This window comes from Seriola lalandi, unplaced genomic scaffold (assembly GCF_002814215.2).
Source record: "Seriola lalandi dorsalis isolate HSWRI2012SDOR001 ecotype SW California unplaced genomic scaffold, Sedor1 jcf7180002054579, whole genome shotgun sequence".
NCBI classification, from domain to species: Eukaryota; Metazoa; Chordata; class Actinopteri; order Carangiformes; family Carangidae; genus Seriola; species Seriola lalandi.
The window spans coordinates 1,663,043-1,676,963 of record NW_019525132.1 but is presented as its reverse complement, the minus strand read 5'-3'; the positions used below and the strand labels follow the sequence as shown (position 1 = coordinate 1,676,963).

The following is a 13,921-nucleotide window of genomic DNA, read 5'->3' as shown; positions in this document are numbered from 1 at the left end:
CCCTCCTCCTTCCTCCACATTCTTCACTTTGTATCAAAGCCCAGCAGTATTAGTGTCTGTTTCAGAGCCGTCTCCTCCACGAACCTGGCGTCCACGTTCTCCGTCTCCTCGAACGGGTTCAAAGCTGGAACAGAGGCGGAGCAGTTAGAGTGAGAAGCAGCTTATTATAGAGGATGCAACAGACACACACACACACACACACACACACACACACACACACATACATACATACACACACATACTTCCTTCTATTTTTCATGATGGAGATTTTGACCAAGCATGCACATAAACGCACACTGAATACACACACTGTCTTAATCCTCCAAAGGCCTCTGATTCTAAACCCAGCAGGATATAAACACACACACACACACACACACAAATATACACTACCTTGTTCTTCTATATCGGAGAGTATTTTTGCCAGGTAGGTAAGAGGAAGAAACTCAGGTCTGAACCCGGGCTTGTCTCTGCTGGTGAATGCAAAACCCTGAGGAAGGAAGGAAGGAAGGAAAAACACAAAAACAAACATTCAAGAAAAATCTGCAACAAGCCCAGAAACCAGTGACCATAACGTACTTGTTTCCATTTAAGTTGGCTTCAGTTTAGCTTTGTTAGACCTCAGAACTCTTATCTGTGATCGCACGCCATGCTACTGGTCTGCTGCGAGCCAATTAGCCGATAGCATCATGAAGTGGACAGATGCTGTGTTAGCTGCATTTATTTTATAAAAAAAATTTAAAAAAAACCACGGAGGGCATTTTTTCTTCTGGAGTTGTGGCCTTGCAGAAAATAATAATACATTTTTTTTTTTTGGGGGGGGGGCTTTAGGACAAGAGAGGCCACAGCCCATCACCATTTTCCAGAAGAAATGTTCATTTCACACTCCTGTCAGGAAGTCTCTCCCCCTATAGTGTGTGTGCGTGCATTAAGTGTGTGTCTGAGAGAGAGAGAGAGAGACAGAGAGAGAGAGAGGGAGAGAGAGAGAGAGAGAGAGAGGGAGAGAGAGAGAGAGTTACAGAGGGTGATGCACTGTGCTGTGTTACCTTGGTTTTGCTGTGTTTCTCCAGCAGAGTCCTGACGTAATCTCTGGAGATTGAGGCTGAACTGACAGGATGATCCCACATATGGTAGATCCTCTGCTCCATAGGCTACACACACACACACATACACACACACACACACAATAGAGTTTATATTTTAAGCATGTAGCTCATGTTGTCATAAAAAAAAAATCATCCCTGGAGCATGTGAACATCTGTGCTTCTCTATTTTGCCAACTGGAACTCAAACCCATTACGAGTCCACTGCTAATGAGTTTCCGCGGAAATCTTATTTTTCAGTGTTGTGCAATGCGCACCGCAGTAATAAATACATCTTAAGCAAACAGAGTCTACTGGTGTGACTGACAGTGAGAAGGAATGCAGCTTTTCCTCGAGGCTGCTTTTTCTGTCCGGCTTCAAACGCGCTGCCAGGTTGATCTGGAGCTGCTGAAGGATTGTGTTTCCATCAGAGGTGAGAAGAAACGAGTTGAGAAAACAGCACAGCCAGCTCCTGACAAGTTCCTCAGATTCATTAATACATTTTTTTCTTTCCTGCATAATCAGGGCTAAAAGTACTTTCAAGAACATGCAGCTTTTTGAAATTAGTTATGATTATTTGCAAAAGAAGCAGGTAATGTGGATCAAACCTTCTGTCACGGTTTATGTAATTTTATCTCATGATATCCGTCTTTTTCCAGAAGTTCAATTGAGAGACCATTTATACATACAGCGACATGATATCAGAACATAACAATTTCATGTCAGGACCACTGCTGGTTCCTTAGGACAGTGATTCCTAACCTGGAGGTCAGGGCCTCCTGGAGGGGTCGCAGTGTTCGATGTTTAACAATAGAAAGCTGTTTATTTTGAGACTTCTCGCTCAAATTTGAATGAACATTATATTTGACCTCTTGCGGATCATGACAATTGTTCATCTTTGAGGGAAGATTCAGTCTTCGGTTGAACTAGTTCACATATGCAACGTGTGACAAGAGTAAACGTAAGTTCGTTTTCAGGGACGAAAAGCTCGGGGGGGGGGGTAAAAGAAAGGGGGCCTTGTGAGAAGAATTATTATTAACACTCAAATAAACTGAAAAGAATTCAACCACCCACCTATAACGCGGCCCTAAAAACCTTGAGAAGAATTTCCAGATTCATCTTCATATTAAAATAGGGAGATGATCATGGTTCAGCAAGCTGAGGAGAAGATCTACATCTATGAATCTTTACACTCTTTTTGTGGGTGAAGTCCAACTACCAACAAGTTTCAAACTATGTGATTTGCTGATCCAGGTTGTACAGGTGAACTTAACAAAGGTCTAAGCTCATGAATAATAAATGATAAGAACCGCTTCGTGTGTTGGAGCCTGTTTTAATTCACTGATGCCTAAAATCTCCGTTTAGTAAACATTAACATTATTGTGTAAGTAGTATAGAAGGCTTAAAGCTATGAAGAAGTTAACAGGCTCCTGGTCCCCTGTGTATCTGTTACTGCAGAAATCTGAAATATAATTTGAAGGTTTAGTGGAATCCTCTGGACGTTACACACATTATTAATGAGAATTATGGAGGTGCTGGGTTTAGTCAAGGTACAAATCTCCAACAGTGGGCGAACCTTTCCTGTTTTCTAACTCTATCAGTGTGTGTGTGTGTGTGTGTTTGTGTGTGTGTGTGTGTTGTACCTGCTAAATCTCTCCTGCCTGCCAAACTCACCCAACAAAAAGTCTGACAGGCAGGAAACAGAACAGAGACACTAAACACTCAACATTCCTCTGATCACAATGCGGACGGAACACACACACACACACACACACACACACACACACACACACACACACACAGAAATATACTGTACCCACACGGGAACACGTGGAAGTTACACAACAGTTAAGACACAAACACACACACTAAGTAGACAACTACCTACACAACCCCCCTTCCTGACACACACACACACACACACACACACACACACACACACACACACACACACACACACACACGCACGAACACACACACACTCAACCAGCCAGTTACACAAGCGCTTTGTGATTGGCTTGAGGGGGGCTTGAGGGAGATGAGAACTAAAATAACTTCAAACTCTTAATTGGACCAGAATGGGAAGTTTGGGGAGAGAACCATTCGAGAAAAGATCAAACCCCCCCCCCCTCACTCACAGACGGGATTATAATGGCCACATGCATTGTTAAACTCCTTCCAACCATCCAAGCATTAGAGTTTCAGTCCAGTCAAAACGACTGGTACGTTTCATCTCTTGTCCTCCAGGTTCGTTCACTCACACACGTGTCGTCATTCGGAGTGGCTGATAAACCCGGACTGCTCCTCATCTCTGCGCAACAAAAAATACGTTGTGCTGGACCACGCACACACACACACTCGAACGCACACATAACAGAAGTACCTCAGGGAGTCTCTTGAGTATGCTGAACTTGAGTCTCTCGTTGGCTTCACTGTTGTCCAGATCTAAACCCCAAAAAAGAGAGGAAAAGAGAGGAGATGTGACGCTAATTACTCTTCACAAATCTGACACGGGATGCAACGTTACACATTCTCTCTACGCTTCTCACTCTTTCTGTTTTGCAGAAATACTGTAAGTAAAATAAATGCCGATGCAATCATCAAAATCCCAGATTACGAAGTGGTCGGCCAATCAAGAGCTTTTCCCCCCATGTGTTCCAGGAAATAATGTATCTATGGTTACCACATGTAGGCGGCGTATCAAAGGTCTGCACCCAGGTTAAGGATGACTGGTTGGACTGAGAAAAACTCACATGAGCAAAAAAAAATAAATAAAAAATGTTTGTGTGTGTTTGTAATGAGGCAGAAAGTGCACACCAGTTGAATCTTGAGTGGATATATAGATATTTGATTGCTCCCCGGGGAGAAGTGACGCACGAGCCCTCTCTCTTCAAAGTCATGAAACGGCCTTTTTCTCTCACTTTTAAGTTCGGACTCGGCCCTCTAAAATAATCCTTTCATCTTTTGAAGATCTTTTGTTGCGTTCATGAGAGAGAACGGTGTAAACTACAGCGAGATCAAGAGCGACGAGGAAGGGCCACATATTTTCGGTTCTGTTGATTTCAGCGCCTAGTCGCAGGGTTTGTCCTTTTGAACAATGTGCTTTTCCTCCGCTATGCAATCCACAAAATACACATCAGTCAGGCAGTCGCCTTTGAGCGAGGCGATGAATGAACCTTCACCAAGAGCTCTGGTGCTTGTGTCATACAGCGTGGCGTACTGGTAAAAACCCCCCACACCAACATGTCGCAGCTCTGTGCTGTGACCTGCTTTTACAGCTTCGGTGATTAAGAGTTATCTATTCTTCAGCTACAACCATTAACAAGAAAAAAAATTACATGAACTTATTATTATAAAAATTAAATTGAGTTATTGTTCAGTTTTTTTTTTGATTAATCTATTCATTAAGTCAGTAGGAAATAAAAGCAACATTTTTAAAAAATAACTCCAATTAAAATGAAAATTAAGAGTAGTGAAATAAAATGTCACAATAACTAAACTGAGTTTTAATAATGTATTTTATATGTATAATTTACGTTATGGCATCATTTGGCTGTTTATTTCATCCCCTGCACTCTTATGTCCTATTCATCTGTTTCGTATTGAGCGCTTTAAAGCTCCATACTAGACACGTTCACATCTGTTTGTCACAGTTACTGTCCTGTGGGTTTTTCGGGTGTATTTCAGAAAGTAGTTCATTACAGGTGTGGTACGGCTCAGCCACCTGTGTGTCAGTTGTCAAACATCATCTGATGCTATGCAGGTCAAAAAAAAACAACAACAAAAAAAAACTAAGAGCTTGCTTACAGCCACATTAGCGGCTCTGTGAGGCTGTAGTTTAGACACACTGCTATTCTTTTCAAAGGTTTAGAGAAAGTTGTGCGATCAATGATTCCCCAAAATGTCAGTGGGGGTTGAGCGGTAGCTGTGGAGAGTGTGTGCAGGTCAGGCGCTGCTACCCAAGATTAAGGATTAATGTCCTTTTGGAACCTCTACTACTTAACTTTAAAACACAGTGGACAGTGTGCCTCTGAAGAATTGAGATTTACTCCTCAAATCAAATATTCCATATACACTTTTCAGATATAAAGCACCTGGGTTGACTGCACAGGTACGAGCAGATATGGTTTGAGCAGCGCTGAGGCTAAGGTTTCGTAAACAGTAAATTTTCCCCTCAAACACCAAGACCACAGACCACCGGAGTGTGGGTACATGTGCTGGTGTATTTCAGCAACAGCAACCAGGTCACAGACAGCTTGAGCTCGACTCAACAGTTCGGTTCTTCATCTTTCTTCTTCATTCCTCCCCCATTTCCACGATGAGCGTTAACGAGAGCTCCAACACCTCCAGTAACAGCCCCCAATCCTCTGGATCCATCCCCGACCCCTGGTACATCGTGGCCGGTGTGATTGTCGTCATTTGTCTGCTTGGTATCCCCGCCAACATCACGGTGATAATAAAACTCAGCCGGCGTCTTCGCGGCTCCTCCATCTCGCAGCGGCTCTTCTTCAACCTGGCAGTGTCGGACCTGCTCTGCCTGCTCTGCTTGCCTTTTGGCATGCTCATTTTCTACAGCGGATCACATATGACGTATGGAGTCTGTCGGCTTGTCTTTTACTTCTTCTTTTTCTGCGTCAGCTCCGACTTAAACATTCTGGTGCTGATCGGCCTTCAGAGATACTACCAGGTAAGGAACTACCAATCACACAGAGGGTTTTGTAAATCTTTTAGGTTTTAAAAAAAAAAAAAGTAGCGCTAGGGATTTTGTTTGTAGGTTGTATTACCCTGTTTGTCTGATGATTTCAGGTCGGTGCTAGCGTAAAATACACTCAGAAATCCACTTTCAGATACAAAGAAATCACTGATTTATACAAATTGTGTAAAGTGGGACAAAAGTAGTGACAGCAGAATACAGTCTGAAATCAAACTAAAATAATATCCATTTCATTTGGCAGATTCTTCACCCTAACAAGTGGGCCAAGCTGGACCGGACATGGCAGCGGCTTTTACTGTTCTCTGTGTGGATGCTCGCAACCCTGGAGGCTTTTCCAGTCGTGTTTTCACTAACAGACATTAAGAAAGAGTGGACCAGCACTCATTCCTGCAGCAATCACACAATCACACCGTTCTTCGAAGTGGTTTACATCATATTCATAGTTGTCAGCCACCTAGTCCTGCTGTCCTGCTATGTGCTACTTGTTCGAGGGGTCAACCGAGCTAAAATGGCCAAGAAGAAAGAGCCCAGAGCGACTAAACTTTTCATCCGAATAATCGCCGTATCCCTGGCCGTTGCCTTCTTTCCCTTAATTCTCCGTATGCTGTATGTGGTCGCTCTCTTCAAGGATTCAGAAGAACTGCTTCATGTTAGCAAGATGCTGACGTTTGTTGAATGTTTTTACTTTTTCAATCACTGTCTGAATCCATTCCTGTATTTCTTTGCGTCTCAGTATGGCAACAGAGACAGCAGCCAGAAGAATAACTTCCTTAATGACAACTAATATGACTGCTGGTGTGATCCCTGTATCGTAGCTTCATATTTTTAACACACATCTGCTAAACTTAATCTCACTGATGGTCTTGGAAGTGCTGAATACTGTGTCAGCGTGAATACAAAACTTCTCTACTACTTCCATTTTTCCTCTTTGTACAGAAACCACATGATGTACAAAAGAATGCATAACAATTTTTAAACAATGATGATGTCATTTAATTATTTAGGATTATTTTGATATTTTTTTTTTGTTTTTGTTTTTTTTGCATTGTGTGCCTTTATATTAAAAGAACATTCTAAAAAACAGACTGTGTTTTACACCGGCTGAATGACTGAATGAGTCCAGCTAACAAGAGCTAGCCGCTGCATGATGCTAAACGTAGAGTGCGTCGAGCTAAATGCTAAACATCGGCATGCTAACATGCTCACAATGACAACGTTAACACGCCGATGGAGAGATGTTTCTGTTCGACCACTGCCGTCTCCTGACTGCTGCTCCACGTGTGCAGGACGACATCTTTCTTAAACAAACATACGCAAAGAGAGACTTAGCAGCGTGTGTGTTTGTGAGTGTGTTTCAGGTGTGTGTGTGTGTGTACCTGTCATGAGGCGAGACAGAAAGGTTTCAGTGAGCTGGAGGAAACCGTGATCAATGTACTGTAGGAAGGTCTGATGAGGGAGGCAGCGCACAGCAAGCACTGCTAAAAGGGTGTGATAGCCTGGGGAGGAGGAAGGAGAAGAAGAAGAAGAAGAGGAAGAAAAGACTTAGCTTTTAATGTTCCTGAAAACCACAAAGGAAAAGAAAAAAGTAAAACAAGACTTAAGAGTGTACAGCCATGCTAGCAGCTATGACTCAGTATTCCTGCGGCTTTACAGCATTCACACTCACATTTACACCTGCAGCCTCAGTGTTAAGCAGGAGCTGCCTTGCTCCAGGGCACCTCTCATTTCCTTTCTCTCTCCCAGTTATCCAGTGGGATTCTTACCCACAAAGTTTCACTCATGAGCAACTAAAATCATGGGATTGTGTAACAGGGGTGGGGGGGTTATGCCACAAACACTGGAAAATGAATTCAAATGACTGAAAATGTATTCACACTCTGCTTTACCCGTGTCTGCACTATGCTAATGTTTAACATATTTTTGGTTATATTAGTGCAGACGAGAGTCTATTGCCTCTGTTGTCAGACACACATTGTTATTCTGAGACAGGGAGACTGGATTATAACAACTAAAAGTGTGTGTGTGTGTGTGTGTGTGTGTGTGTTTGTGTGTGTGTGTGTGTTTGTGTGTGTGTGTGTGTGTGTGTGGGTTTACCAGGTGGAAGTGGCAGGCAAAGACCCCTCGTGGCTTCCAAGATCCGAAACATGAAGTGAAACACAGACCATTCGGCCGGACTGCCCTGCTGCTTCCTGGAACACACACACACACACACACACACACACACACACACACACACACACACACATACACACACACACACACACACACACAAAAGTTTGGACGGGGATGTTATGTAATGTGAGAAAGAGGGGTCATCACCAATTTGCACATGTGGACAACACACGCAGTAGGGAGTGATGGGGAGGGGGGGTGGTCCAGAGCACAAGATGCGTGAAGATGAACACACACATTCTTTCAGTGCTTTACACTTTACATGACATTAGTTAGAAACCTGACTTTTAAAGGAGACGCACACTGACGAGGGAGGGCTACTCACAAGCACAGAACACGAGGGCCCAGCTCGTACTTCAGCCAGACTGACTCCAGCATGTGTCTGATGAGCTCCAGCTAAACACACACACAGACACACACACACACACACACACACACACACACACGTTAGTGCTTAGGGAAGGAGATGCTCGATTAGATTCAAATGAAACATTTTCTTCGACATGCAGCTGAGTCAGAAGCCTGGAAATTTTGCACTACACAAGCATCCTGTCTGAAAATATGCAATTTAGACATCTTTTTTTATTCTTTTTTTTGCTATGACAACGTTTTCTTCATGGAAATGTACACTTGTTCTATGATCAATTTCTTCACTTCCCTCTTCTTTTTAATTCCTACTTCCCATTTTCATTTCAACTGAGCAACAGGAACAACGCAGAGGGAACACACGTTTCAGCACACACACACTTATGTACCCCCCCCCCCACACACACACACACACACACACAAATCATTTCAACACACATCTGACAGCATCCAGGATCATTCGGAGGTACTCGACTCGTCTGAAGCTTGCCTCCTGTGTGCTGAAACACACACTCATCGTTTCCACGAATGACCGCTCCCTCATCTCATGCTTTAGAATAACAGGAAAACGATCTGCCTCATTCACATCCTGAGCAGCAGTGGGAAACCCTCCGCCAGCTATGTCCTCTAGTGACCTCAGGGTGGGAATTTCAATTAGCGTCATTTATGTGACAGATTTGCCCAAGAATAAAATTAGTGTTTAATGTTTTTGTTTTTTTTTTCTCACTTCTGCACAGATGTGATGTTTTTCACAAAAAAAGAAACTTGTTTGCGGAGGAGAGGGAATGGAAAATCACACTGGTGATTCTGCATCTGTTAAAGCCACGGTGACTGAAGTTATGTCTGACCCTGTTGAGGTGGAGACAGGTTGAGAAACTATCAACAGTGTGTGATTTTTCACGCCATATTTTTCTTTTGTTTCCCCCTTCATGTTGAAAATATCTTTTATTTTCTATTTAGTTCAAATTTGTATCATATTCATTATTATTATATATATTTTTTCTTTCATATTTATTCCTATGCCTCTGTGCCAGTGATGGCCATGGCATTACTGTTTGCAGGTTGTTCATCCGTCCCATTCTCCTGAACGTCATATCTCAGTGACACCAAGAAGGAACATTCCCCTGGAGTCAAGGACGAACTGATTAGAATTTGGTGGTTAAAGGTCAAAGGTCAAGGTTACTGCTGTTGTTCTCATTATAATTTCTTTCATTTTTATCATTTTCATTTATCTCAAGAAGGGTTGAACGATAAACAAAAACAAAAACTGCACTTGGCCATATTGCATTTTCAATAATATTTTGATGAATTGTTCAGTATTTTAATTCATTACATTTCTTTTTTCTCTTTTGCCCTTTTCTTTTCTTAATCATTTCATTTGTTTCAGATACATCTATTATCATTTATCTCATTTCTCTTGGTGGCAGTTCTTTTCCATGTGTTGGTTCAAGTTCTATTTCAAGAAAATCTAGTCTTTATGTGTTCATTCATTTTATCTGTGTAAAGACGGGAGTCAGTGTGGTTGAGAAAACTGAAGCTGGTGCATATAGTATTCACTTGTCTCCGTGTGACTGTTTGACCCATCGACACGTGCTTCTCTTGTTTTTAATCAGGGAGTCACAGTAAATCAATATAGGCTTTTGTTTTTTAACAAAGCAGTGTGCCTTGATTTTGACACTGGTTACTTGCCCCGAGCAAACCTCCCTTGTTCTTAATTTTTGTCACATGGAAATTGACAACTAGATTCAGGGATTTATATTGGCGGTTTTGTAAACACAGATAATAGAAGCAGTACTACAAAAATCAAAAACTGCTGTACATAAGCAAACAGTTCTTCCACTGGTCTGTTAATGGTATAAAATAAATTATTAAAATTTTCCTTCTGGTCCCACTAACATTTCTTGTGCTCGTTGCTGATGTAATCCAGGCCCCTGACAATCAGTAAATAAGATAAAAAATATGTAGCGGAGATGTTTTTTTGTGCTGGAAAAAAAATGTCAAACAAAAAGCAAGCGAGTGGTTTAAAGCCACAGACTCATACGCTGTAATCCCTGTGTGGTTTTCTATTAGAATAAAATCTAGAATCAGCGATTTGTCTTAATGAACCTCGATCCGACAAAGAGACTGGATTAACTCAGTGTGGGTCCTCTGCTGAAAAAAAAAAAAAAAGTTTAATAACCTTGGGTATAGAATAACTTTTCTGCTGCATAATTAAAACTATTCCAGCCTATTTCAGTTCATTGCATTACTTTTAATATGCATTCCTGCTTTTAGTCATTCATATTCAGCTATTAGCGGGTTGCTCTTTGCTCTGACACTGGCTGTGTTATACAAAAAAAGGAATGCAACTCAGTTGTCTGTAGCAACAGGGACAGGAAATAAATAAATATCTATGACAATAATGTACTTTGGAGCTGTAATCTATCATAGCAAAAGTTCCCCGGCTCTTCAGAGCTGTAATCGTTTTCACCCCCAACTTCTCCCCTGTGTCAATGCAACCATTAGTCTCAATAAGCGCCGACAAGAGGGGGAGATGTTCTTTATTTGCGGAGGGGAAGTCAGCCCTCTTTGAAACACTACCACCCTGAGTGTTTTAAAGCATGAGTCAGCATGATGTGAGTTGGTGGTTGGTTTGTGAGTTAGTCGACTGTTCTGCGTTTCTCTAAAACGTCCCTGAAGGCTGCACCTTATGGGTCTTTTGTCTGAGTGTGTTTTAATAAGTCCGACTCCCAAGATGAGAAACTTTCCTAAAATCTCGCTGAGCAGAATAAACTCAAAAAGTCACTGCGGTTGTCTGTTGCAGGGTGACGTCAAAAAACTATTACAGATGCACCTATTTCTACTACTCTCATTTTGATATTGAAGGCGTAGGTTAAAACTCATGAGCCTGTCATACCGAGCGGAGCCACAGACCGACCCAGCTGTGAGCAGAGACGATTCCTTTCCTCTTTTTTTCTTTTACTCTGTCATATGTAATTCCTTAAAGTCCCAAATCGCTGTGCACCTTGCTTTCTATTCAATTCCTGCCTTACCCTTGGCCTGATTTAATACTGTTGTGTTGATATATGCTGTATGTCTGCTTTCAGTGGCTGTGAAGGGATTTACCTCCCAGGAATACTAAAGACTGACTTTACAGAAGTGCTTCTATAGGGTACGGCGACGGAGAGTGGTTACATCTTTTCCTCTTGGTTATGCAGATCCCACCTGCCTCTCTGTGGGTGGATACCAAGGGCGTTTTGAAGTGTGGAAGGGGAACAACGAAGGGATATTTATACACATTCATACACGTGTATTTACAGACATTTACACCATTCTAGAAATGTAATTGAAGTTGAGTTTTTCTTTTTTGCTTTTGATAGTAATGGTAGTGTAACAAAAAAACAAACAAAGAAAAAACCTTTAGAGGTGATTAATTACCAAGTTGTACCGACAAGTGTAAAAACTATCATTTACACATAGCTCGAAGACTTTTTCTTGGCTGGGAGCATTATCTAACTCCACCAGAAAGCAAATAAGTATATTTCTCAAAATGTCAAACCCTCCTCTCCTCTCCTCTCCTCTCCTTTCCTCTCCTCTCCTCTCCTCTCCTCTCCTCTCCTCTTCTGTCTTCTGTGATGGTCCTTGATAGAGCCCTACTAACAGTGTACAATGAGTTTTTGAGAACCAGCAGCATTATGGAGCAATGTTTTTTTATGTTTGGGTCCGCATTTTGGTTGGTTGCACATGGACACGGACGACACAGTCCTGCAAATGGTGTCATGTTACTCTCCGCTTATCAACAGGTGTCAACAACGAAACACAGCGATGCACCAGAAAAAAGGGAGAGAAGAAGAAGATTCCTAGCAAGTAGACCTGAATGTAAACAATGCGGGTTTGAACTTGAAAAATGGCTTTGCAGTGGCTTTGTTTTAATGTGGAAGGAATCGCATTTGGTGATATTATTTCAACCTTTTGATCGGCAAATCAACCCCAAACTAAAAATAGAGAGGATGGCGAAAATAGGATTTTGAAAAGTAAAGCGGGAAATACCCCCTCTCCTCCCACACACGTCCGCCACGACTGAAACAGTGACCTAACGGCTTCCAGCAACCTCTCTGAACTAAAGAGCACACATCCATCTGCGAGCCCTGTCAAAGCATTTAGTGTGAGTGGAAAAACCCGCTGCCTTTTCCAACTGAGCGATCCTCGCCGTGAGTGCCACTTAACCTTCCCCGAAAAAGAGTAAGGGCAAATATTAAATAAATAATACTTTAAGAGCTATGCCCCTTTTAAAAAAATTGGGTTCAGAGGGATATACAACACTCCTGAATCGCTTTTTATCTCTAACCACACACACACACACACACACACACACACACACACACACACAAACACACAGTGTACCAACCAGTTTGGCTACATAGCAGACAACCAGCGAGTCAATCTTCTTCTTCCCCAGTCGAGGCAGGTGTCTGTTGAGATGCTCTCGAAGCTTGTCAACTGTCTGCAACACAAAAAACACTCATGGGTTATTTTCTGTGTGTGTGTGTGTGTGTGGCTTGGAGTAAAACTTTGTGTTTGTGTGTTTTAAGCATACTTTGTTGTGCACTCAGCAAGGTCAAATTGAGTTCACCTCGACTTTTCCCACGACTACAATGTCCCAAAAATTGATTTAACCATGGAGGGGAGGGGAGGGGAAGGAGGAGAGGAGAGGAGAGCAGAGGTTGACCGAATGACTACATATCCTTCTGGGAGAAGAAGCGGGATGAGGAGGAAAAAGAAAGAAGGAAGGAAGTGAGCAGAGCAAAGGAGTGAAATGAAAGAAACAGAAATACAGGAAGGGGTAAAATAAAGATGGACAAAGTGATGGAGGGAATAGAGAGAGAAAGACAGGGGGAGAGGGTCCGTCTAAGAATAGCTGAGAGACTCCGGCATCTCCACTGAACTCCATTAAATTGCAGCTATCTGCTCTTTAAAAACTGTGCTGAGCACAGGGAAAACTAGGGGATATGAAATTGTCCATCAAACAGCACACAGTTAAAAAAAAAAAAGCAGGACAGGGACCTTAAGATGCCCTTTTTTTTCCTTTTTTTTTTTAAAGTGTCGACTCCTCTGAAGCGTAACAGGAACTTCACCTTAAAAGATGACTATGGAGGGAAATAATCGGCTGTCAGCGTTTCACAGTGGATCTTTAGTGGTCTGTATATCAGCCCACGATAAAGGAAGAATCCACCTCCACGAGCGCCCACACCGTCATACATCAACGATATGCGGTACTCAGATGCAGTTTACAATGAAGTATTGTACTGTGCAGCCACTTCCTCTTTACTCTTCCCCGATCCACTTCTACTACAGTAGTGACAGTGGAGAGAAAATACACACATGGTGCAGTGTAGACAATTATTCAAACTGGAGAAAAAAAAAGAAAAGAAAAAAGAAGAAAGGACATCAAAGTAGGCACCGTATCTCAAAAGCTTACTGATCAACAATCCAGGTTATGGCTGACGTGTTTGATTGTTTCCTATTCTGCTCCTGCTCTTTGATTTTGAGTGTCAGGATGTTAACTAGGATCTTTTTGGAGCGCTGAAGGACTTTCTGCTTTTGAAAC

At 42.2% G+C, this 13,921-nt stretch overlaps 2 protein-coding genes across 2 annotated transcripts in view; one reads left to right on the top strand and one right to left on the bottom strand.

Annotated features, from left to right (window-relative positions):
• Position 1: 1 nt before the first annotated feature.
• gsap (gamma-secretase activating protein) overlaps positions 2-13,921 on the bottom strand; it is a 29,418-nt gene continuing 15,498 nt past the window's right edge. Inside the window, exons 25-32 of the mRNA XM_023417888.2 lie at positions 12,722-12,817; positions 8,294-8,364; positions 7,891-7,985; positions 7,173-7,292; positions 3,466-3,527; positions 1,047-1,151; positions 394-490; positions 2-124 (exon numbers count right to left, since the gene is read on the bottom strand). Of these exons, the coding sequence (XP_023273656.1) occupies positions 24-124; positions 394-490; positions 1,047-1,151; positions 3,466-3,527; positions 7,173-7,292; positions 7,891-7,985; positions 8,294-8,364; positions 12,722-12,817 (747 nt within the window). The 3' untranslated portion in view covers positions 2-23. The remainder of the gene's footprint in view (positions 125-393; positions 491-1,046; positions 1,152-3,465; positions 3,528-7,172; positions 7,293-7,890; positions 7,986-8,293; positions 8,365-12,721; positions 12,818-13,921) is intronic.
• Positions 5,363-7,002, top strand: LOC111663624 (proteinase-activated receptor 3-like). The gene is made up of 2 exons (XM_023417889.2): positions 5,363-5,769; positions 6,038-7,002. The coding sequence occupies exons 1-2, from the start codon at positions 5,401-5,403 to the stop codon at positions 6,578-6,580; spliced, it is 912 nt and encodes a 303-aa protein (XP_023273657.1). The 5' UTR covers positions 5,363-5,400; the 3' UTR covers positions 6,581-7,002.

Bases quoted from the DNA above. Each gene is read 5' to 3' on its own strand.
- LOC111663624 (XM_023417889.2), top strand. From the start codon at position 5,401: ATGAGCGTTAACGAGAGCTCCAACACCTCCAGTAACAGCCCCCAATCC. The intron at 5,770-6,037 runs GTAAGGAACTAC...TTCATTTGGCAG, and splicing joins GCCTTCAGAGATACTACCAG to ATTCTTCACCCTAACAAGTG.